The sequence below is a fragment of the Octodon degus genome, unplaced genomic scaffold, assembly GCF_000260255.1.
Source record: "Octodon degus isolate 3935 unplaced genomic scaffold, OctDeg1.0 scaffold00154, whole genome shotgun sequence".
Classification (NCBI taxonomy): domain Eukaryota; kingdom Metazoa; phylum Chordata; class Mammalia; order Rodentia; family Octodontidae; genus Octodon; species Octodon degus.
The window spans coordinates 4,231,154-4,256,788 of NW_004524730.1; the positions used below are offsets into that span (position 1 = coordinate 4,231,154).

The following is a 25,635-nucleotide window of genomic DNA, read 5'->3' on the forward strand; positions in this document are numbered from 1 at the left end:
AAGAAGTGTATCAGTCAAAGCCTAGTCAGATAAAGCAAAGTCAAACCAGATTCTTCAGCAGAGAGGATTTAATATAAAGAGTTGGTCATATGGGTGCTTGGTGACTGAAAAGAAAAAAGGAAGTACTAGTGGAACTCAGTACCCTGGGAACTATAGCAAACCGTCACTCTTGAGGGTGGGTGAGCCAAAGGAAGCAATTGGGAGGGAGTACTCCATGGGACTGGGACCAATTAGCATAGTTACTCTAAGAGCTTGAATAGTACCTTACAGGGCCAGGTCAAAGACCTCCGAGGTGACAGTCCTTCCTGAGAGGTATGTTTATATTGTTTTGGAGATGCAGGAGAAAAAAAAAGACTCCAACTGCTAGGATTCAGAACCATGATGCTGGAGTGTTCCAGGGCAGGGCCTAGAAACCAAACAGGAAGGAGCAAGTCTTGTCTGTCTTCCCAATCCTAGCATACTCATGGACAGAACCTTGGAGACCACTGACAGAGGAAGAGTTCCTGCCTAGAATTCTAGAACATCATGAGGATACGGAACTAAGAAACAGTAACTGAATAACTGACGTAGGCGGTTTGTTTATGGAAATGAAAGATATAGGTAACTTCCACTTCTGTTAATTCACACTTTGGCTGGGCTGTTCTGTAATGTCTTTACTTTTGTTAATTCGAACTTTGGCTGTTCTTTAATGTTTATCAGCCTCATTGTGCCTGCTGTGAAGAATCCCGTCACTTATCTGCTCTTGTTCGCTTAACAGATACATTTTGAAAGCGTGTTGTACGCAACACACAGATCAGGTGCTGGGCTGATGATGATGAGCAGCAGCAGTTGTGTAGGCCTAAAGTCTAGTCCGTGAGACAAATGGTAAACGTGGACATGAACAGGATCCTTCAAGTCGAACCTGCTATCACATGACTGAATTTTTTTCTGTCATTCCTGTAAAACAGGACTCTGTTGATGAGCTCAAAAATCATTTTAAAAGAGCTAATGACAAACTTGGCAAATGTTATCATATGTTGGAATCTTCAAGTCTATCACTTGAACTGGAGCCCCTTTCTTTCTGACCTAGCTTTTGGTCCTAATTCTACAATTGGCCTTATTGACCAATTGAAGTCCCTTTTCCATGATGTACAAAAATATTTGTGTTTAAGTTTTATTCTTTCCCTAATCATTTTTTGTTTAGGATGAGGTTGTTTTTATTTTTTAGCTGATTTTGCTAGATAGTGCTGCACTTAGCAAGAAGTGTATGAATGAAAGCCTAGTCAGATAAAGCAAAATCCAACTAGATTCTTCAGCAGAGAGGATTTAATATAAAGTGTTGGTCATATGGGTGCTTGGTGACTGAAAAGAAAAAAAGGAACTACTAAAGGAACTCGGAAATAGTACTGAACAAAATAGTGCTGAACGAAAGTTTTCTATTACTGCCTTTTCTAGCAAGCTTTTATATACTTTTCCCCACTAATCTCTCTTCCAATCCTCCCCTGGTTCCCAATATTGACCAGCAACCATGGTTGTTATAATTATCTGTAAATTCATTGTAAATTGTTTCTTTCTTAGCTTCTTTCTTTCTTTCTTTCTTTCTTTCTTTCTTTCTTTCTTTCTGTATTTAGTACAGGGTCTATAAGGTCTAACTACACAAACTGGAATCAACGTGATCCTCCTGTTTTCAGCTTCCCAAATGCTGGGATTACAGGCGCACCACCATGCCCAATCTCAGTTGATGGCTCAGTGCGCCCTGGGGGTGGGGTGGGGACAGCACTACACAGGGGATCAAACTTCAGCCTCTTTGTCTGCCTAAGCAGGCACTTTAATTCACTGAGCTATCTGGCGGGACCTAATTATCTGTAAATTCTTAAAATTCATGTGAAGAGCCTTTGTTGGCATTGTGTCCCTAATGTTAGTCTTGGTGTGGTCTTAACTGGTCACTCATTCATAGCACACACCATCAAATATAGGATGACCTCCTGTATTTAGGACAGGAACAGAAGATGGTCCAATATCTAGCTAAGGTATTCCATATTAATTTAGTTGCACAGGACTGCTTATTGCTCCATTCTGCCACATTTACCTACATAGGCATCTCTTTAATGTAACGAGAAATCTGTAACCTTCAAGTAGAGCAGGCCACTGTCAATAGGTTTGGCAAATGAGACCCACTGGACTGCATAATTGCTTACCTAAATACGTTATGAAAGCTGAAAGACACAGTAAATACAAATAGACCCCAATCACTGGCCTTCACGTAGTTAATTTTTTACAAGATGTCTAGGTGATTTAAATGCATAACTTGTTTTCAAACGTGAAGATTTACACCTAACAGCATCTCTTAAAGCAAATCTACAGCGCAGGCAGCCACTGCAAAGAAGCAGCGTCTCTTAGGGCAAGTACTTGTGATTTGTGCCTAGAACGTGACCCAGTGGAATAACTCTCCCTGTCTTTAATTGATAGAGGAGCATAGTCCTCATTTTCAATAACTGTATGTATCTGTGCTGAGTTATTTCCTGTCCTTGGTGGCTCTGACTATTAAAGTGTATGCAAATTGGGTTTTCATCAGTGTCTTGTCTATCATGATTAAAGTTGAATGACAGGCTGTCTTTCTGTGGCAATTGTATTTTCTTTTTTTAGGGTCAACATTCCACTTTTTTCTCCCTTTTCATTCAGTACATATTTGCCATACAGAGCATTCACAGTCGTCATACAGAATATGTACCTGTACATAATATCGTAATTCTTCTTTTTTTCCTACTCCCCTCCCTTCCCCTTCCATCTTTCTTTCCTTTCCCATTGGTAGAAAACTTTGTTCTATTTTTTCTTCCATTCTTTGTTTTTTAGATCCATTTTCCTATCCACCTTGAATGTGCCCAATCTCATCTGTACTTTAATTTTAGAGGTGTTTTATGCCTGACATTTTCAGGTTGCTAACAGGAGTAGGATATTCAGCTTGAGAGAAGTGAGGACTTTTTTGGCATTATGTGTGTGAAGAAAAAAGGTCTTTTTAGGCATCATGGTTGTCTTCTAATTACATTAAGCTGTATGTTGGGTTGCATTTTAAAGCTATTTTTATTGTGGTAGCATATCTCTTATAGTTTTGTTGTTGTTTTTGGTGTATTTTAATCATTGCCAGAGATGTATTCTTTGGAATTTAATTGCAGTGCTTGGTCATGCTATTTATCTTCAGAATTACTTTTTAAGTGACCCTTTAAAATTATCATAAAAATATGATTTAGCATCTTAAGCTCCCTCTCCTTCCCAATTTATCCTCACTTTTTGCTCCGTAAACAGGGGCCAATATGAAGCTGACCAAAAAATGTATGGCAGTGGAATGATAAGTTGCACTTTTATTCTAAATAGTCTGTCACTGCATTATTGTACATCTAACCAATAGAAAATATTCATTTGTAATCTTATTAGATGTGAAAGTAAAAGAGAGAAAAATGCTTGTATTATATGGTTGCTACAGAATATCATCATTACAGTCATATTTCTATCTCAACATGTGATAATGCCAGCAGGATAAATGAGAAAAACCCTGAATCTTCACACAAAGGAAATGGATTTTATAATGAATGCAGTCTGAACAGAACTAATCTCTTTCTTGGATCATTACTTCACCTAATCATAAAACCTTTTTTAATTCAAATCCTTGCAGGGTTCTAATTGGTGACCTCTGGAGCCCGATAATTGTTTAAGATAGCTGGTCTTTTGCAGCACACTTAATGATGTTTGCAATTAAAAGTGAGAAAGGTGGCTTAACTCTTAGGTATAAGTAAAAAATAGGGTTTTTTTTTCCATCTTTAGTAGTTATTATCATTTCTTCCTCCCAGTGTTACTGACTTACGTCTTTATTAACTTAATAAAATGCATCATTTCTTCAGTGGATTTATTGAAGTTGCATTTGAGAAACTCATTGGGTTATATTCAGAGCAGTCTTCAGCTGTTTGGAAGGGCCAAGGGATTTGTTTGAGAATAAGTCTTAGCCTTTTTTTTTTTTTTCCTGTCATCTGGGTCCATCTTCCTGTTTGTCCTTTTGGGAGATTTAAATAGCTGCTGAGCCAGTATTTCCAGTCTGTCTCCATATACATTTATCTCAGAATTTTTCTTACTATCAGATAAAAATGGATCAATAGAAAAGAAATGTGCCTGGCCAGTATCCACCGTTAGGACTGGTAAAACTGTAGGTGGACCTGAGCCTGATTATTTGTGGTCCTCACCACTGTGTATAACAGTGTGATGTCAATTAGTTTGCACTGTTGTAAGCTTATCATGTATTTAACTTCCTTTCTTGCTTTTGTTATATTTCTCCATAAACAGTGTGCATTCAGTGACTACAGCTGACTCTCCTTATAGAAGTCCTTATATTATCTGGAGGTGAAGCTTCATTGGTTTGTCCACTTATTGTCTGAAAGGTTTCATTTCCTTTTGAAGGCAGCAGGTTGTGGGGTGGTATTTGGGAGAGAAAGCACAACTTTGAATCAGATAATCCTTTAGGTGTGCCACTTATAAGGTAGAATCAAAGAGAGTTGATCATTTCTGTCCTGAGCAGTTATAAGGAACAAATGTATGTAAAACCTCCAAGATAGTATCTACAATAAAATAATAATAATATTATTTTTAATAATTATTATTATTTTTTGTGGAACCGGGGATTGAACTCAGGCCCTTGCGCTTGCCAGGCAAGCACTTATTCTATTGAGCTATCTCCTCGGTCCTACAATAAAATAATTATTAAACTTGTTAAGTTCCTTCTAATTTTACTTTTGGTTCTCATTGGTTTTAAATTATGACAGACCTTTTCAATTTGTTTATATTAAAATTATTAGGATTTAGTACTAAGATTCATTTGTGTCAGGCAAGCACTTACTCTACTGAGCTTTCTCGCTGGCCCTTATTCATTCATTTCAGTATTAAAAGCCTTTGATTATTCTGCTTATGGGACAAATTATATTTTATCGAGGAGCTGAATTCCTGTATCTTTCCTTTTTGTGTCTCTCTTTTCTGCCATAATATCCCTTGTTTGCTGAACAGCTGTATATAGTTAAGGAGAAGTTCAGATAACAGGACAAAAGTGTGAAAGACAAATGTTGGCAAAGATATGCATGGATGGAAAGCTGTACATGCTCTTGGTAAGAACGCGAGCTAGTGTAGACATTATGGAAAGTTAAGTTAGAAGTCCCTCAGAAAATTAAAAATATGATTACCACATGATGCAGTAATTCCATTTGTTCAGAGGAAGTGAAATCAGCATATCAAACATGGATCTGCTCTCTGCGCTTACTGCAGCATTACTCACATTAGCCAAGACTTGGAAGCACATGGCCAAAGTGGTTGAATGTACAAATAAAATGTGGCCTGCGTTCTTAGTGGAATACTCTTTAAGTTTTTTTGTTTATTTGTTTTGGTTCTGTGTAGGGAAGCAAGACAATGAAAATATTTAGTGGTTAAAATGCAAAGTCCCGGGGCTGGTGAGATGGCTCAGTGGTCTAAAGCACCTACTTAGAACAAGCTTAACAAAGCACAGGGACCGCGGTTCAATCCCCCAGCACCACATGCCAGCCAGCCCCGCCCCCTGGTGGGCTGAGCTGGCCACACACACACACACACACACACACACACACAAATAAATAAAATTAAAAAAAAATAAAAAAAATGCAAAGTCCCTAGTTAGTTGCTTGTGTCTGATTGGTGAAGCTTGAGTTTCCTTTTCCTAGGATCCGATACTGCATTCTGATTTGGGTTTCACTTGTCTTATGTAGGAACGCAAGGCTTTATTCTAGATCTTATGTGAGATAAGATATCCTTAATAGAACAAATGAACTGACACAAAGTAATTACTGTATGAAGCAAATGATAATGATCTATATTTGCACTGTGTGGTATATAGTTTTCGAAGTACTTCGATAAACTTTGTTTTGATGCGTGTAATGACTACGTGAGTTTTCTCCACAAATGTATTAATAGGCCAAAGCACTATAATCAAGACCTCTTTATGTATTTTTTTACAATAGTACTAAGAAAACAAAAGAGCATGGACTTAGAAATGAGACACACATGTAACCCTGAATCACACTTGTGGGGGACGTTAGCCGGGTTTTGGTATCGTAAGTAGGTGTTTCCTTGCCTTTTTTTAAATGGAGGAAATACAAAAGCAAATAAGAATAAGGACAAAAAGCAACATAAAAAATACAAATGACACAAAATTTCAAAACAAGAATAAAAAATTAACAATTGTTGTTATGTATAGTTATCAGATTTGTCGCTCAGATTGACAGACATATATAGGCAAGATTGATCAAACAATTAAACATTAACTCTGCCTTTTAATAAACTTTAATTTTTTTCCTTGTCCTTTTTTACTTTTAAAGAGACTAATAATAATAATAATAGATATGACATTAGAGACGGTACACATTTAAAAAAACAAGATGAAAGTCGTTCACTCATGGCTTATTTTGCCCATTGCTGGCCTCGGTGGGCATTTCCTTTCTGTATGGAGTAAACCATTTCTACCTTGTGGCCTTGTTGCAGAGATTAACGACCTATAAAATTGTTACCAAGTAAAGTCCAGCTTCCAGTACATTGTTTCCATGTGCTGCTGGTCCCTGGTGGTTGCAGCTCCTTTCGCCCGCCTCTTCTCCATTGTCCTCCTCTTCCCTTCTCCAAAGGAATTTATGTGTTCTTCACTTGTGTATGTTCTGGACTCAACATTGCTTGGACGTATTTGAGGCTATTTTGCAGAAAGACAGTTGCTCTATGCTTATAAAAATATTTTACTCTCAAGAATTCCGAATTTTTAGAATACTGGCTGTTTCGTCTCCCTTGATGGTGCATTTATGATGAGCTTTTTCATTGTCATTAGATAGTGATATCTATTCCTATCCCGCGCTTTTGTTTTTTCTTATGCAGTGTTACTTGGAAGCTTGTGAGCTGTACAAAGCAGTCTAGTTTGGGCAGGTTTAAGTGTATTCAGCTCTGGTTTGGTTTGAATATAATAGTTGTTCAGTTAGTTTTAGAGTGTTTAAACGGAGTAATTTCTCAGTGAAAATATTTGTCATATTGGAAGTTAAGCAGTTTCTTTTCAGAGCCAGAGTAATATTTTACTAATCTGTCAGTTAAAATTTATAATAGCTGTGGTTTCTATTTATACATTTTTTTCTATATTTAGGACAGGGCCTCCAGGGTCTCACTACATAGACTGGACTCATATTAATTCTTCTCTTTTCAGCCTCCCAAATGCTGGGATTTCAGGCGTGTGCCACCACGTCTTCTCTCCATCACCATCTCAGCGCTCCCCGTGGGCCAGGCCAGCATGGCGCACTGAGGATCAAAGCCTGGCCACTGCGCGCTGCCTAAGCAGGCGCTGTAGTCTGCTCAGCTATTAGGCTGGCCCTTCTGTTTATATCTTTTAAGATGTATTTTATTCTGTGTTATATCTGAATGTTGAACAGATAGCTATTATTTCTTTTATCATGTACTTCTTAGTTTATTGCAGATCTAGGTTAAGAACCTATCTTTTAATTAAAGTTTCTGAAGTAGTTAAGATTTTTGGAAGGCAGCAAAAGATTGTATTGACTATGTTAATATACACGCTGCTGCTTTATTGTGCAGGCCGCAATACATTATTCACTTACAACTTCGGGATGCTTCTATGAGTTATTCAATATATTTTTTAAACTAGCTACAGCTTTTAGAAGAGCAGTTTTCTGCAGGGGCTATGGCTTCTTCATAAGCTCACTGTACTTGCTCCAATTTAATCTAAAATATTTGCTTATTCTTTCTTTCATTCAGTTGTTTAGTAACCATTTACAGAGCCCTGTCTGTGTCAGTGCTAAGTACTGGACTGTCACAAAGGTAAATAGATTTAGGTTCCTACTTTCCATGAGATACATTTTTGTTTGATGTATGATAAATGTGAGCAGTAAGTAGGTGTTTCTGTATGATATGATGTGATACATGTTACAAGGAAGCGCTGCATTATGGGAATATCATCAGCTCACCTGTGGGAGGATGGAAGGTTGGTACATTAGAGTTATACGTAGTTCTGGTTTCTTGTCGCTTGTGATACATAAAGTTAAACACTCACAAATACAATTACTTAAGGGAAGGAGGGCCAAAAATTGCATATTTTTTCATTAATTTTGTGAGATAATATAACAGGAAACATAAAAAGGATAAGTTTATCAAATATATTTAATATAGGAGTAGACGGTTTGAAATGACACCTGGCTGAATGATGCTTGGGATAGTCAGTACATAGACAAACGTGCTGCCCAAGTGTCATTTAGGGTACACTGTTAAGTGGCTAAATCAGAAAAGCTCTCCCCCTTCAAGAACTTACTATGCAGCATCGGCATTTGCATCATTTGAAAAATGCTTGTAGTAGACTGTTGTGGTCAGCAGTCCTGAGGAAATCTCCATTATTGAACCCTCATCATGATCTTATAGGGGAGGTGCTATTGTTTCTCCTTCTTGTGGATCAAGAATTTGCAACTTAAATTAAGTTATTCTTTGGCAGCCATGTAACTAGTGCCGGCATCGGGATTGGCACTCCAGCAGTTAGCGGCGAGGTAGGTGAGTTCCACGGGTCTTCCACTCTTTGAGGCTTTGCTTCTTACTTCCTTCCTGGAGAGCTCTTAATGACAGTGGCAGGTAGGAATTCATCGGCCAGTACTGAAGTGCACTGGAGGGAATTGGGTTGCCAAACCGTGGGCCCGTTTGCCATTGCTGTTCCTTCTTCTTGCGCTGGGCCAGAGTATTCATTTCTGCATTATCTTACACTGGAAGTCGATCTGTTGTAAGGTGGAAGCAAGATGCAGGACCTTAAAGTACCCTTCGAGTTAATCTCTTAGGTGCTGGCATCTATGCATGTGTGGCTTACACTTCTCCTCTTTTTTTTTTTTTTTTTTTTTCAGCCACTATGCAAACAAGACTTCTATATGATTCCTTGTGGTCACCTTACCCTGTAATTTACTTTGACGGTAGAGGAATTTTTCTTTGCTTTTTCTGTTGGATTTATGACTTGAACTGCCCTTGATTAAAGAGTTCACAGCTTGACAAGTTTATACTTGTAAACCTATGGGAAAGATATTAATGAATTAATTCCAGTATGCCACTTCTAGTGCAACCTATGGTGAGAATGGAGACACTAAAGCATGTTTGTAGTTTCACGGAGCCAAGAGGAGCCTAAGTCCATCTAGATTGATGGTTAACTGGATAAATGCCTCAACCTAAGGCCAAATCCAGATTTTAGTAATTCACGAAGAAGGGAGTGGCTTAAGGATGAGTGACAGTGAGTATGGTGGGAAGGAGGTGACTGCTATGAGTAGGGCTACTTTGGAGGCCTGAAATCACCTCAGCAATATGCAGAGAAAAGGATATGCAGGAGGAATAATCTGCATAACACATGTCAGGTAGTATCTAATATTTTGAGGTCAGTGCTTCAGCCCTGATGTGTACTCTTATATGCCCTGGGAAGTCGCTTATCTTAAGGCCCAATCTCAGCCTACAGTGTGGAGCACAGGGCTCCATCATGCCTGGCTCACACAGGTTTTTTTGGGAAATAAGCAGGTAGGGTAACATGCCTTGACGCCTTGTGTCAAAGGCTGCACATCAGCATCTCTGCTGAACCAATTTGCATTGCTTAAAGCCAACTGAAATGATAAGGAAAGTCCTTCCCAGCTCTGTACATATCAGCATATGGAAATAGGGCCAGGTTGAGCCAAAATGGTGATAATTGCTCTTCTTCCAAAGAGAGTCTTCCAGGTGGACCTCCACGTATGATACTTTGCAAAATTCCTTCAAGTGCTCCTTTAATTCCACCTTAAAACCTCACTGAAGATCGCCAGCATAGAGGCTCTGAAGTTTCAAGATGTTCTTGTGATCCTGAAACATGTTTCTCATATAAAAGCTTTACTGTACTCTAGGAAAATAAAGTAGAAGGATGAGCAGACACAGTTACATTAAAAAAAATCCATCCCTTGAGATTTATAGCTTTAAGAACATTTTTGCATGCCATTTCAAGAAGAAAGGGAGAAAAAGGAATGGCAGAAGTAATCCAAATGTGCATAGGCCAATGAATGGGAAAAAAGTGTGATATGTTCATGTGATATTATTCTGTCTTGAAAGAAATATTGTCACATAGTCCTAGAACATCACATATATCCTAGTAATTGAAATAAGCTAGTACAAAAAACACCTACTGCACACTCCACTTCTTTGAGGTAGCTCAAGGAGTGAGAGTCATAGAAATAGAAGGTGGTAGAGGGTGGTTACTAGGGACAGGGGGAAAGGAAAGCATCAGGTGATTCCCCTAATGGGTACAGAGCTTCAATTCTAGAAGATGCAGAAGTTGATCTGTTCCCCAGGGATTGAATGTGCCTGACATCACTGAGCTTTACACTTAAAAATGGTTAAGGTAGCAAAACTTATTATTTTTTTTTATAGTTAAAAAGGAAGAAAGGTATAGGCATTGGAAGTCAGATAAATGTGAGTTTGAATCCTGGGATTCTGGTTTTAGCCTCCTATCCTTTAGCAAACTTCTCAAATGTGAATTCTCAGGATCTCACTGTAAAATGGACATGATTATGAATTTGTTAAGATAAAGAGATTATTTAAGTCAAAAAAGCAAATTTGTAATGGATGAGTTACTGTCAACAAGTAATATAATTAGTGCTCTTGCAATAAGGGATTTCTAAAATAATTTTTATTATTTTGAGTGTTTTATTGTATAATTTCATCGGCACTGTGCCCGGAAGGAACCTCTTGGATGCAAAGGAAGTTCAGAAGCTCTCTGTAAGGGCTCCTCCAGTTTGCAGTGGATGTAGTGTTGGGCATCGTAGTACCTTCCCGGGCCCCCTTCCAACCTCTCTGTGTGTAGGAGGCTGACGTGGATGCGGCATTAGCACTGCCCTCATCCTCTGGCTTCTAGTTGGGTTCCGGAGCACACATTTGTGAACCCGAGCAGAACCATTGAGCCCAGAATGGTTCTTTCCTTTGGCCTTTTCTCTACAGGGATACAAAGATAGTTCAACATATGCAAATCAATAGTTGTAATATATCACATAAGCAGAAACAAAAAGTAGTAGACACACAAAAAAAACCTTTCACAAAATCCAACATCCTTTTATGAAAAAAATCTGAAAAAATATAGAAAGACCTTACCTACCTTCTCTTTTGTAAAGGACCTATGTCCTTATTTCTTATCTTTTATTTTCTCTTTTTTTATAGATTAGGAAGTTTATTTATTTATCTATTTTTGTATTTTAGGGAAGGGTCTACAGGATATTCAAGGTCTTACTACTAGATTAGACTTATAGTGATCTTCCTGTTTATAGCCTCCCAAGAGCTGGGATTACAGGCGTGCACCACCACACTTAGTCTCAATTGCCCTCTCAGCATGCCCTGGTGGTGGGGCAGCACAGCAGGCTCGGGGATCAAATCCCTGGCCCCTGTGCCTATGTGCAGGGGATTTAATCTGCTGAGCCATTTGGCTGGCCCTAGGAAGTTTAAATAGAGAAGAGGCCATTACTTAAGAAACTCTACTGGGCCAGGGCAAAACCAAATGAACAAATAAAAACTAAAATAGGCACTGCAGTGACAGAAATTAGGTATATGTGGTTTGAAAACATAGCATTTTAACTTTGCATATTATATAAACTTAATTATGCATTTGTTTATTATTTCTGATCTGGGAGATAGGCTTGGCATGTGAAGCTGTATGAAACCAAATGTAATCTGGGGATTAGTGAAAGTCAAATTCTCTTTGTGCATTTGACCCAGAAAATATGAGGAGCTTTTTTCTGTTAGTTTTCTTTCCTTTGCTGTAAAGAACTAAAGATCACATCCACCTTGGTGTGGCTGTCCCCCTGAGGTTGCCGTCTTTTAGCATATGTTATTCTTTTTTTTTTTTTTTTTTTTTGGCAGAACTGGGGATTGAACTCAGGCCCTTGTGCTTGCCAGGCAAGCGCTTATTCTACTGAGCCATCTCCCCGGCTCCTTGTTATTCATAAAGTAAACACACGGTAGCTGTCTTGAGGTTTTATACATCACCTGGTACAGTTCTCCATATTTTTTCATTGCATTTTACTGGATTTCATGAAAAAATCATAGTAGTCACAATTTTCAGTTAACTAGACATACAAAATTAGTGATTGAATGGTGTCTATTGAAATGAAAGTCTTAACTGGTTTTGACATTAGTAATTGGAAGGCATGAAGTCCAGAGAAGAGTAAGGCGGCCGTGATTTGAATCGGCTTGTTGACTCTGGGCGCCAGGGCTGTCTGCTCTGCTGGTTGTGGAGGGTATAAAACTGCATGCTTGCGTGCTTTTTCACCCTGATGTGAGGCTGAAGCAAATCTTTAAAAAATAAGTTGTAAGGACTGAAGCATTATATTCCAACACAATTTAAGACTTATTTAAGCTAATAGTAATGTAGTTTAGCAACTTGAGATTTATGTTATGAGTGCCAGGTGCCTGGTCCAGGGAAAGCACCTTTTAAATTTTGAAATATTCCTATTTCAGTAAGCAAAGTGGGTGAATGAGTTGTCCCTTTTTACAACTGATGACAGCTTTTGCTCCTCTCCTGTGCTGCTATTACAAGACAGCTGGTCCATAAAGGGGAAATGGACCCACTACCTGAAACTCATTCGGTTGTGCGCCCATTGTTCTATCACATGCTAGTGAATGCATGAATGAAGCCTTGTGCTAGCATTGCCAGGCTCTGAAGCCTGCACACAGTAGACTTCTGGTAGTAAATATCCATCGAATGAACAAACAGATTCAACCTGCAAGAAAGGTGTGTTCTGGTGGGAGAGGTGCATTTAGGAATAGTAGCTGCAGCGCACCTAAAGTGCTGTATGACTATCCAGGTAGGAGTGATTGATTTTCCCATTTCAGCTGCTTCCCAGAAAGGGACAATTGCACATGACAAGAGAGATTTAATGAGGTTGAGCTTTGAAAGATGAAGATGAAATCATCATTGCAACATCACAAGTAGAGCAAAGAGATGAGGAAAACCATTAGCGTGTAGTTGGTAATGGGCCATGTATAAGGAGCGAAGGCTTGCTTAGGGAGGTGTCTGGTGGAAGATGAAGAATTTTAATGCTGTCTTAGAGTCAGTTCTTGACTGTATATGCTTTAGAAAGCCAGGCAGGATTGAGGAAGAGGGATGTCAGTGCTGTGTGAGGCTGAACTGAGAATGCTTTCTGCCTTTTCTTTGTTATGTGATCAGTCTTTCTCTAGGATTCCAGAAGGCCACAAAGAACTTTATTCTTATTTGAATTTTTTATTGTTTAATCTATTATTCTCCTCCATTAGCAGTTGAAATTTGACTTGATAGTTTCATGACAAATGAATTTTTTTCCATTTATGAAGATTCATTGCTGAAATAGAAAGTATATCATTATTGGAAAAACCAATAGCAATGTAATAGTCCATGTTTTTAGATTTTATTTCATACTACAGCCAAGCGAACTTGCAGCCTCTGTGCTTCCGAGTCATACACTTCATGGCTCTCTTTTTGCCTCCACAGAAATAGAAAAGTTTCAAAAAGGAGAAAGCAAGGATGAAGAGAAGTACATTGATGTGGTGATTAATAAGAACATGAAGCTGGGACAGAAAGTGCTCATTCCTGTAAAGCAGTTTCCTAAGGTAAGGCATGAGGTCATACTGGGGGGTGTTAGCCTGAGTCTCAAGCCGTTGTCTAATTCATCCATGTTTGGTGTTTCCTAGAGTTGTCTTCTCTTAGCCGTCACTTCTGCATGTACATTGAACGTGAATTAAAACTTGACTTAGTGACTTTAGAGAGTCTGTCTTTCTGTATGACTAGTGTGAATTATGGAGCCCTAAGAAAGCATGCTTGAGTCCTGTCAGTGACGGGGCCACCCATCTTTTCACTTTAGTTTCCTTATTTCTAATATGGAATTGGATGGTTAAAAATGAAGTGCAGTTACCCATAGCTGGTGCTTGGAATGATGTTTGGCACACATATGTTCAGAATTGTCATCTGTTCTAATTTTATTTAAATCTTTTTATATTTATGTTTTTTCTTTTCAAGTATCCATGTGCATGATTCATACACACTGTATATGCACCAGCAGCTCATGTCTTTTTATTGCTGAATAATAATCCCTTACCAGAATATAACTATCCCTTACCAGAATATATCTATTCTGTTTTGGATTATTGTAAATTAAATTACTGTTGAGATTTCCTTAGAAGTCATTTTATGACTGTTGATTTCCATTTCTCTTGGGTAGCATACTTATATTGCAATTAATGTGTATTTAGTTTTATAAAAACTCCTATTTTTTTTCCAAGGTGCTTTTCTCTTTTATCAAGTCCACAGATAATGCATGCCTGGCTGTGATTGCCTTACATCTTTTATCAATACCTGGAGCTGCCAAGTTTTCTTTTACATTTACTAGTCATGTTGATGCCTTCTTGTGATACCGATTGGCAGTTCCCTGGTGATTAATAGTTTTGTGCAGATTTTCACATACCTATCTCCAGCTGTAAAGCTTAAGTCATTAAACCATTTCTAAGTCATTTTTGCAAAATTTGAATCATTTGTTAGATATATACTTTGTAAATATTTCTTTGGCTCGGTTTATGGTTTACCTATTGTTTTCTTAGAAGAATCTTTTGATAAACTGAAGGTTTAAATTTTGATGGGGCGTAATTTATTAGGATTTTTATTTTTGGTTGCATTGAGCATGGTGTGGCGTAGTAGGGTATTGCTATGGCTTGAGCCATGTCCTCCAGAACTGCTGTGTTGCAAATCTAATACCCAAATTCATATATTAATGATATTTGAAGATGGGGCCTCTGAGAGATGAACAGAGTCCCTTGAGGTCTTGAGGAATGTGCCCCATTACTGGCTTTAGGAAAAGAGGAAGAGACCTAAGCTGTGTGCTTCGTGTGTCTCTCCATGTGCCTTCCTCCTATTTAAAACGCCTCTCACCAAATTCTAAGCAAATGCCAAATAAACTTCTTCTCTTTATATATTCCCCCATCTGAAACATTTTCTTCTGTTAATGAGCTAAAAGATCAATTTCATTTTCTCCCGCACATGGCTGTTCACTGTTTCTAGCACTACTTGTTGAAGGATCATTCTCTGTCCACTGATTGTTTTGAAACTGTTGATGCAAGTCAGATATCCATGGAAGTGTATTATCTGTGAGCTTCTCACTCTGTTCCACTGACCTATGGGCCTTAAACCAGTACCATATTGTCATTTTTTTACTATAGCTTCTATAAATATGGGAGAGAGAAAATATTATTGCTTCAACTTTGTGCCTTTTCAGGAATGATTATTCAAGCCAGGGAGATAAGTCAGCAGAATAAGCGCTTGCCTGGCAAGCGCAAGGTCCTGAGTTCAATCCCTGGTATTGCAAAAAAAAGCTTATTCATGAAGGAGGATGTTACATGGGCCCTTTACAGTTCCATGTCAATTTAAGAATTCATTAGTTAATTTCCACAATGTGACATACTGAATTGAATATGTTGAACAAGCTAGGGAAATCTGACATCTTCACAGTGTTGAATGCAGTTCAGTCTTCCATTTCTTGAATATGGTTTATCTCTTTTATTTAGGCATTCTTTACTAGTTGTCAGCAGCATTGTCTATTTTCAGGCTGAGGTCTTATGTTCCTTTTGTCAAATTTACCCATAAATCACTTGCACTTTTAAACAATTTTGTAAAATACTTCCTTATTAATACTGCATATTTGCAGTACCTAACAGCCATTTTCATCATGGGGATTTGTACCTGTACATATTGCATCTCATAAGCCTCTTCCTTGTCTGCTTCCTCTTCTCTCCCGCCGAGCCTTGTTTGCCTATGCATTTATCAAAGCTCTGATTTCCGTTGTTTTCCTTTAAATCTATTTTCTCATACTTCCCTTCCTCTTTCCATCTCTTGTTCCTCTTTCACTGGAAAAAGTATTTTTCTGTTTCCTAGTATTTGTCCTCTCGTTTGCTCCTTGCTTACACTTTCTCTCACATAAGAGAAACAACGTGATGCTTCAGCTTGTGGGTCTCGTTTATCTCACTTGACTTTACAGCTGAAGGTGTGCCCACTTACCTAAGAGGGCCTCAGGCTTGTGCCTTTTTCTGTTTGCCAGAGTATTGCTCCACTGTGCGTACTGTAAACACATTTTCTTTATCCATTCACCTCATTTTCAACAATATTATAAATGCATTTTAAAATTACTTTATTTTTTCCTTCCAGTATAATTTTTATGATATCTTCTGCTGTCTTGATAAATCACTAGTTTTAGTTGTTCGTTATATCATGTGCTTAAACCGTTTTACTTCTTCCTCTGCAATCCTATACCTTCTATAGTTCAGCGTCATTATTGTGTTGCTAGTATCTCTTGTACAATTCTGAACACAAATGGTGAGTCTAGGAACCTTCCTTTATTCTCAAACAAGGAGGAAAGCTTGCGTTTTTACAGTTGAAACCTATAGCTGTAAGGTTTTGGGGATATTGTGTGTTAGGTAAAATGTTTCTTCTGTTTCAGCGTTGTTGACAATTTTGAGCTTGGATAGATGGTAGCTTTTGTTGGTGTTTCTGTCTTGTATCTGTTGAAATGAATATAAGTTGTTACTTCCCCATATATTTTTATATGGTAAATTTTAGCTATTCACATTTTCTAAATTAAAACTTTATAGTTCTTAGTTAAGTACTACTTAGGACATTTGTATATTTCTAGATTTAGTTGCTTCTATGATCCGGAGTAATATTGGCATATAAATTTATAATAATAGTTTTGAAAATTTTGCCATTTTTATTAGTTTATTGAAATGAATCAGAAAGTGTTTCATTTTTCTCCCATAATGTATGACAGGTAGGTATTTCTTTCTAAATACTTTTTAAAAATTCACCAGCAAAGCTATATAGTCCTAGATTTGGCTGAGCAATTCAATATAGCCAGTTGGTAAAGTACATGTCAGAATTTTTGTTTCAATTTTGTGACAGTTTTTGTTGGTTTTTAAACAGATTTGCTCACTGAAGCATAATACTTCAGTTAGTAAGTATTTCAGTATATCTTTTGATCTTTTCTGTCCTTTATTGGTATATTTTAGATATACATAAAGATAAGTCATCATAGGGAATTCATATACATACATGACGCATCTTGTTTCTTTTTCTCCATTTGACTTCAGTTGCTCATGTGTTAGAATTTTCAATATTCTCCCTGAATCTTCCTTGGCTTTTATTTTTGTTTTCTGAATTTTTTTTCCCTCTTCTTTTTGCTTTAGAAATTATAATTTCTGCTGTTGCGTTTTACAGTTGTTATGATGGCTTTGTTTTGCTATTACCTCTGTCCAGAGGATTTTCTTTGTCAGGGATTGTAATTATCTTTTATAGAATTTATGTTTGGTATATGTGTAAGTGAAAATATTTTTCTTCTATTTTGTGTTTTTATGTTTTCATTCATTTCAAGTGCTCGTTTCATTTATGTCACTGAGTACAGTTTAAAATATGTGATATTCTTTTATAATAAAGAATCATATTCTAGTTCTTTACAGGTTGAGTAATTTTCAGGTTGCATGTTAGACACTGTGAGTATATATTGTGGAAACTCTGGGTTCCGTGATATCTCTCTAAAGGATGTGGATTTTCCCCCAGCTTGCTAACCTAGTTGAATGTGGACTACTGACTGTTCACAAGGTCAGTGTTCAGTTTCTTCCTCTTTTTAACTTTTGCACTTAATTTTTGGCATGTATGGTCAGGGGTCAGCCAGAGAGTTGGGTAGATTTGATATACAGAATTTGAAATCCCAAATGTCAGCTCCAATTCTGTCTTTTTTAGTATTTTCCCCTCATATTTTAGTACTAGTGCTATGGTGGTCTCAAACCCAGCTATTCATGCTTAAAGCTCTGAAATCAGTGAGTTCAGCCCTGGCTGTTTCTTCCTTTGACATCTTTGCTCTGTTTCACAGACTGTGCCTAATTCGATAACTCTGCAGGGTGTCACGTAGTTGGCTGTGTATTGTACAGTTCCAGAGTTTCTGGTTGATACGTACAGTACTGCTCGAGCACCCACAGAACATCTACTTTTTTATAAACAAAAAAAGTAGTTAGGAGCACTTCATATACACACGCCTTATCAAGACAAAGCACAGCTCATGGAAACCTTTGCATGTTGATTCTTCATGCTGAATGATGTCTTACATGCTTACGGGTCTGCTGCTTTCAGAGTACACTAAGAAGATGACAAAAATCTCTGTCTATATGCAGTTTATAGTGTAGTAGGTGATGATTAAGTCAAAGTTGATACTTCATTGTGTACAAGTTAGTATAAGAAATAAAAAAAATATTAACAAAGTATATGATGAAAATCTCACATATCATTGCAGATTGAATGAGGTAAGAAAATTACGATTCTGAGATCTTAATACCTTGGAAATTTCAATTCTTTAATGTCTGAGGTAGGTTACTTCGAGGTCCACTGCTTTCAAAATCATCCAAAAAGATTGTAGACATGCAAGGGACATGGACATGCAAAGTTCATGCAAGGTTGCGTGGATATTAGCGTGACCCCACCACCAGTTGTAATGGAAAGAAGCTTCACACTTGCATCAGTGAGCTGGCTGAGTGTAGAGGCAAGCCCTGCACCTTGGGGGTATCTGGGTGCTAGTGGGAGCATCTGATGTGACCACACACTGTGAGCTTCCAGGGTCAGAGATAGCTCAGTTTCTTTATGTGCATATCATTTTCATTAACAATAGTTTCATTTCTTTTGAAGAACTATTTTCTGTGTTTTCAGTGGTATGCATTGATCATAATATGCCGTAGTATTCAAACCTGGAAGTTCATTTACTTTCTTGAATTATGTATTTGCCTTGTAATATGTTTTTATGGTTTGAATTTCAAATATCTTTCAAAGCTCATTGGAGGGTATCATCAGATTCGAAGTCTGATCCCCAGTGCAGCAAAATTAGCTCAGCATTGGAAAGATGATTCGCTTGGTTTGTGGATTGATCCTTTGGTGGATTCTGAACAGGATGGAGTTGATGGGATGTGATGAAAATTTAGAAAGGTGGTGGGGGAGGCTCATTGAAGGAAGAGAGACATGATATTGTGGCTGTAGGACTGTGTCCTGTTCTCTGCCCCATTCTCTCCCTTCCCTGTCTCTCTCCTTTTCTGCCTTCTAGCTGCCAGGACACAAATGGCTCTTCTTCACCCTCATCTTTCCACCATGGTATTTCCACCCACAGGCCTGAAAACAATGGTACCAGCTAACCATGACTCAAACCTTTGAAACTGTGAGCCAGAATAAACCTTTTCTTCTTCATCAGTGCTTTCTTCCATTCTTCCATTCATCCGGTCATCCACCTATCCATCCATCCATCCATCCATCCATCCATCCATCCATCCATCCACCCATCCATTCAGGTGGCTCACATGTTTGAAGGTTTCCTCTGAGCCAAGTATTACTGTTATGGGAAAACCAAATTGATGGAGACTCTGTTCTCAGGAAACTTCGTTTGCCCAGAATTGAGATTCATTAATATTTGTTATGCAGGGTGCTATACAAAGACAGAAAAAAGAATTGTTTGGATACCCTCAGAGAAGGCTTCTCTGAAGGATTGTCTCTGACAAGGTCAGTGGGTCATGGATCAGGAGTGAGTGACAGGATAAGGTTGAGGGTGACCATGGCAGAGGAATATTCCATGTAAGCCAGAGGCATTTGAGAAACTATAGGCTATCTCATTTGGCTAGACAAATTACTGTTAAACAGATATGCAGGGCTTAACAGAAGCCGTAACAGGTAGGGTTATCTAACAGGGCTGCAAAGTTAGGATAGGAAGTGACATCTGAGCTGTCCTGGAAAATGTAGGGGAATCGTCTAGGTAAACTACTCAGGAGAGGGGATGATGCCACATGCAGTGCCATGTTGGGCAGAAGAATGCATATGCGCTGTTTAGAAACTGAGTCTGAATTTGGAATTATGTCAGCTACACGTCTGTGTGACCCTCCATTATAACATGTCTATGCAGCAGTCCCCTTCTATGGATGGGATGTTTCCCAAGATATGCTGCAGAGGCCAGAAACTACATAGAGTGCCCAACTCTTCGGAGGCTGTCAGTTCCTATGTATATGCTTGTGATAAAGTTTTACTTATAAATCTGGCACAGTTATTTAACAATGAAGAAAATAGCACAGTTATAATACTATATAATATTAAATATTATTTAAATCTTATGAAGAATTTGTTTCTGGAATTTTCCGCTTGCTACATTTGGTCTAGGGTAGACTGTGGATCACTGAAATCTCAGAATGAGAAACCAAGATTAATGGACTGTACTGTCTTATGTTGTATTTTAGGGAGGTCTCTGATCCCTTTGGGTCTGGTGATAAACGTGTCTTCCACATTTGAAAACCATTTAAGTTGGTAACTTCAAATATGGTAGCATATGGATTTCCCCTATTTTCCTGAATAGGTCTTCGGGGTCTCAGTACTAGATTGGACTTATAGAGACCTCATTACTGGTTTTTTTTTTTTTTTTTTTTTTTTAATATGTCTTGGCTATTTTGAATAAAGATGTAGCAAACGTGAAAGTGCAGATATCTTTTCAACATACAGTTTTTTGTTGTACTGGACATCAATTCTTTACTTCTAAACTGCCACTACCAAATGTGATGACCGGTGTGTAGTCTGTAGGTGCTGCTACAGCAAAGTATTGAAGATGGGGTCATTACGAGCAAGGTCCAGATCCCAGAGTCAGCACTGGGTGTCCCCTGAGGCTTTCCTGCCGCTGCCTCACAGGGTAGGAGCTGGAAGCCCCTGTGGAGGCACCAGGCTACATCCTGCCTGACCCCCTTCCTGATGCCCACAGAGTAGAGGAAGTTGCATCCTGGATTTTACAGGGAACACATTGAAGCCGTAGCAGCTCACTGATTGGCGTTCTTTGAAATTAGTTGATGTCAAGGAAGCCTCACATTTAAAATAATTTCAGAAAGACACACTTATATATTATCAGTCACTAGGAATGTCCTTTCTTGTATGCATCAAATGTGGAGACCCTGCAGAAAGGGTCGTTACGGAAGTCGGTGGTTTGAGGAGACTTCTTGACTTATCGTGGCCGATGTTCTGCAGGGCATGGGGCCTTGTGCTTTTATCCTCCACCTGTTGTACAGCACGCACATTGCACTAGGAATTGCGGGGCCAAGGTTGTCAGCAGCAGTAGAAGTCTACCTTCAGAGTGGCTCCTCTTCTCTCTGTAGAGGTCTCTGAGCCCTTTGGGTCTGGCAATGAACGCGTCTTCCACATTTGAAAATCATTTAAGTTGGTAACCACAAATATGGTGGCATATGGGTTTCCCCTGTTTTCCTTAAAATGTTTGATTTTTTAAAAATTTTGTTCTTAATCTTTTATTTATTTGGTACAGGGTCTTGCTACACAGTTCTCAGCTCAGACTCATAGTGATCCTCCTGTCTCAGTCTCCCCAGCGCTAGGATTGACAGGTGTGTGCCACCGTGCCGGGTTTCAGTGGCCTGCTTGGCACCTGGGCTGGCATGGCATGTGGTACTGGGGATCAAACTTGGGTCCTCGTGCTTCCCAGGCAGGCACTTACACTGCAGAGCTATCTCCCCAGCCCAAAATGTTTGATCATTGATCCAGACAGCAGCTTATAAACTTGCATTTGTTCAATGGAATCCTAAAACACCCCTACTGTGAGAGATTTGTGAAAGAATCTACTCAATGTTGTTTTTCAGGTTTATTATAATTATTCCAATAATTTGTCTCTGAGCCAAATGAGTAATTATAACATTGGTTATATTTAGATCCCTGTGAGCCTTGTAAAGCATTTTACTATATTCAGAAGTCTTGAAATTGTGCGGTAGATGTCCTTGATCAGGAAGCAGTAAATTCAGGAATTACTAAAGGCCATGTTGAATACATTGTACATGGATTGCATAATCATGTCTTTGCCTTTTTGGGGGCTAATTGTAAAGAACAGATCTCTGAATATGTCACAGGGCTCCAAAATAGAAACACTCTAATGCGTTAGTAACATATTGCTGGTTTATACACCTTGCACTGAATCATCGGAAATGTGCGTGTCTCCACTGTTCTTGGAGATAAGAAATGAACCTAATAATGTCTGTTGCTATAGTTTGGATATGTCCAGATCTATGCATTGGAAGCTGAATCGCCGGATTCATATGTTAATGGTGCTTGGAGTAGGGATATTTTTGTTTTTTTCTTTTAGAGTGAAGGAAGATTGGATAAGGTTCTGGGGAGGGAAGCTTATGATAGTATAGACTGCTCTATTGGCTGAGAAAGAGAGACCACTGAACTGGGGGACTTGCCCTGTTTCTTCTCGTGATGCCCTCTGTCCCAGTAACTCTTCTCTTGTTGCTGGGACAAATGCCTGACATTCAAAATGAAGGAAGGAAAGGTTTATTTAGCTCACAGTTTGCGGAGGTCTCAGACCATACTCAGCTGACTCCAAGGCAGAGCGGCACATGACAGAGGACAGCAGTTCATGGCGTGGAAAGAAGGCAGCAAAACAGCAGAAGGGAATAGTAGGAGCAACAATAGCGACAGAGGGCTGGAGAGATAGCTTAGCCGTCTAAGTACCTGCCTGGCAAATGCAAGGACCGAAGTTGTGCCAGCCCCAACCCCCGGGGTTGGTGGTACACACCTGTAATCCCAGCACGGGGAAGGCTGAGACAGGAGGATCACTATGAGTCTGAGCTGTGTAGTGAGATTCTGTACTACATAAATAACTTTTTTTAAAAAAGGATTAAAAAATTTAAAAAACCCGATAGTTAGGGAAAGCAAGTCTCTCTCTGCCTTCAGGCTATCTTCCCCAAACTGGGTGTAGCACTTATACCCATAATCCCAGCAGTACTCAGCCCCATAATCTCAGCCTTGGATCAGGGATTAATTCCACACTCTAGAACCGTGCCCCATGAGTGCATGAGGCATAGGGGGATAACTAGACACAAATCATAACATGCTCTGCCATGTTGGGAGGCAGCAGCAGGAAGATCTAGCTGAGAAGACTGCAGTGCCACACTCATGAACTGTCTAGCATCCAGAATTGTTAGCTAAATAAGCCTACGTTCATGAGAAATAATGACTGTCTTGGGTATATTGTGAGAGCAGTAAAAATAGACCAAAACACCTCTGGTTTAGGACTTACAATATGTTGGAGGAAAGTGACATAAATTCACACCAGGCTCTACACTCTGAGCTTTTATCAAAACAAGTAACAGGCACGCTGTCACAGGAAGCCGGAACACACAGTGAAGGATGGCAGAGAAGCTTCATCACAGAATGGACACAGTGCAGGCTTCGGAACTGGCCTGGTGGGGCTTCAGTCCTGCTCTTCCACTCACGGGCTCTGACTGCATCGCCTTTCTCTTTGCGGAGTGTCGTCTCCTGCTGGACATGTGTCTTAGAGTTTATGTGACGTCACCGAGCACCACAGCTCCTCCTTTGGGCTGCTGTGCACGTTTTCCTGTGTTTGCTGTTTCTGCCAGTGTCAGGTAGCACACAAGCACTCCACTTTGGCCTGTTCACCCTTCCCTCATAACTTCCGCTCCTTCCAACCTTCAGGTACTGTTCATTTGCTTCCTCTGCTGGCTCTCGTTAGTCGTTTTCTCTGTGCGTTATGCTTTTACAGTTTAGTATATAAAAATACCATGCCTAACCTCGTCTAGTGCAGTAGCTTCCTATGTGTGTAAGTTTTATGCTCTTTGGTTTCAAATCATCCAATTCATTCTCCACATATGTACTCAGACTGTTCTAATTTAGAGTTTTCTAGATTAATAATTTCAAATGCATTTATCTATGGGCTACAGATGTCTGTTTAGTTCTCTTTTGTTATCCGTTCTCACGCCTTCACTGGCATATGCAACCTTAAGCAAATAGAAATTAAAAAAAAAAGTTTGGAGACGTGAAGTGGATTATTTCAGATCATGCATTGCGTGCTCATGTCTGTGTGTGTCTAAGTATATGTGTATCTGTTTTACCCATATGATACCCAATGAAGTGTCGCTTATACACTTCATTGATTATAAAAATTGGTAATGTCTAAATAGGTTGGGCTGCTTACCATCTATAAATAGATTCTATATTAGAATTACACTCAATGGAACAATACTGTAACCTTAGCCACCAAAAATGTCTAGTGACTGATGGTTGGAAAATTAATGAATTTAAGGAACAGTATGAAATTACCTTCATATGTTAACCACTAATAACTTCAGTTGAATAGCCCTGCTTGATTTGGGAAAATAGGTTTATATTTCACAGGTATTTACCAAGGAAACCATTGCAAAGGAAAACTGGTGAATGTGCTTATTGTCGTGGGATTCGTAATCTAACACAAAAGGCCTCAATTTTGTAAAAATAAAGGATGACGATTAAGAAAGGGAATGTGGTGTAACTGACAGCAATGGAGAGTCATTCCTAGAGAAAGAATTGTAGGTGACATTTGGAATATGACAAGAAGTCTCTTCTCCATTGGAACCGTATTTCTGCAACCAGTGTGAGTCCTGCCCTCGGTAGATAATGCCTCAACTAGTGATGGAAAGAGCATAGAACTTCTATACAGATAAATGTATTTGTGCACACACATGCACACACACACACACAGACACACACACAGCACACACACATGCACACACACACAGACACAGACACACGCACGCACACACACACACACACACACACACTCTGAAGGTGAAGAGCCAACGTCATGAGCTAATCCTCGTCTTCCCTAACTTTGGATATGGGGACATTTGTAGTAAGGACGTAGAGGAAGTTTACTCTTGACATCACCGAAGGATGCACTGATAAATCAGCTTCCTGTTGTCTTTCTTCCATTCTCACAGTTTTGTATGTCTTTAATTTGGGATGCATACATCATACCACCATCCCAAATTAATTAACAAATTTGGTAAAATTCCTTATACCTTGTCTTCTGGTTTCAACATCCTCCTTTAGGCCCACCTCAAGAGAAATGTATTTACATTACTAGTCCAGTGCAGTCCCCAGAATTTTCCAGTTACTCCCAGATGTCATTTTGAGGTTTTCAAATAAACAGATTTTATCAGATCCTCAACTACAAGATACTGTTGACTGGTTAGAATCTTATTCCAGAAATGTGCTTCCTTCATCTGTGCTTATGTGATATATGTCGGCTTTGTTTTCATTAACATGGTGCTTTGTGATTGATGCATTTTGGACATTGGCTTTGGCTGCTCATTTCATATGCAAGAAACATCCTTTAGAAGCTAGGTGCTGTTGTAGACAGGCAAGTAGACACCCAGGGTGTTGGAAGAAACTGACATGTTTGTGGCTATTAAAATTTAACTTTTTAACAAGTGGTTGGCTTGTCAGTTATATCTGTGAAGGACTGATGGTTCTTTCATCTTCTGCCCCCATGACTGCATCTGCACGCATGCGTGCTTTGAGCAGTGCCTTTCCCTTGAGTCCATTCATACCTTGCAGCTCTTGTGTTGGGGTAGTATGCAACTGCACTGATGTGATGCAAACTCCAGGCTGGAGTTTTGTAGAGGTCTGACAGCTTCTGTTTTACAGACCTCAGGACCAATGCCACACAAAAGTCTGTGAAGCTACCATTTTAAGAGGAAGTCCAAGATACACAGCTG

General features: G+C 39.0%; 1 protein-coding gene across 4 annotated transcripts in view; it reads left to right on the forward strand.

The window, feature by feature from the left end:
* Khdrbs3 (KH RNA binding domain containing, signal transduction associated 3) overlaps window positions 1-25,635 on the forward strand; it is a 210,274-nt gene that overhangs the window by 55,721 nt on the left and 128,918 nt on the right. For 3 of the 4 annotated variants that reach the window (XR_002818323.1, XR_002818325.1, XM_004642492.2), the window contains exon 2: window positions 13,526-13,644. Coding sequence is in view for 1 of the 4 variants with exons in the window: in XM_004642492.2 (XP_004642549.1) it covers window positions 13,526-13,644 (119 nt within the window). In the remaining 3 variants the exon portion in view is untranslated. Of the gene's footprint in view, window positions 1-531; window positions 601-13,525; window positions 13,645-25,635 lie in introns of those variants that run through there. The other variant, XR_002818324.1, reaches the window with a different exon arrangement.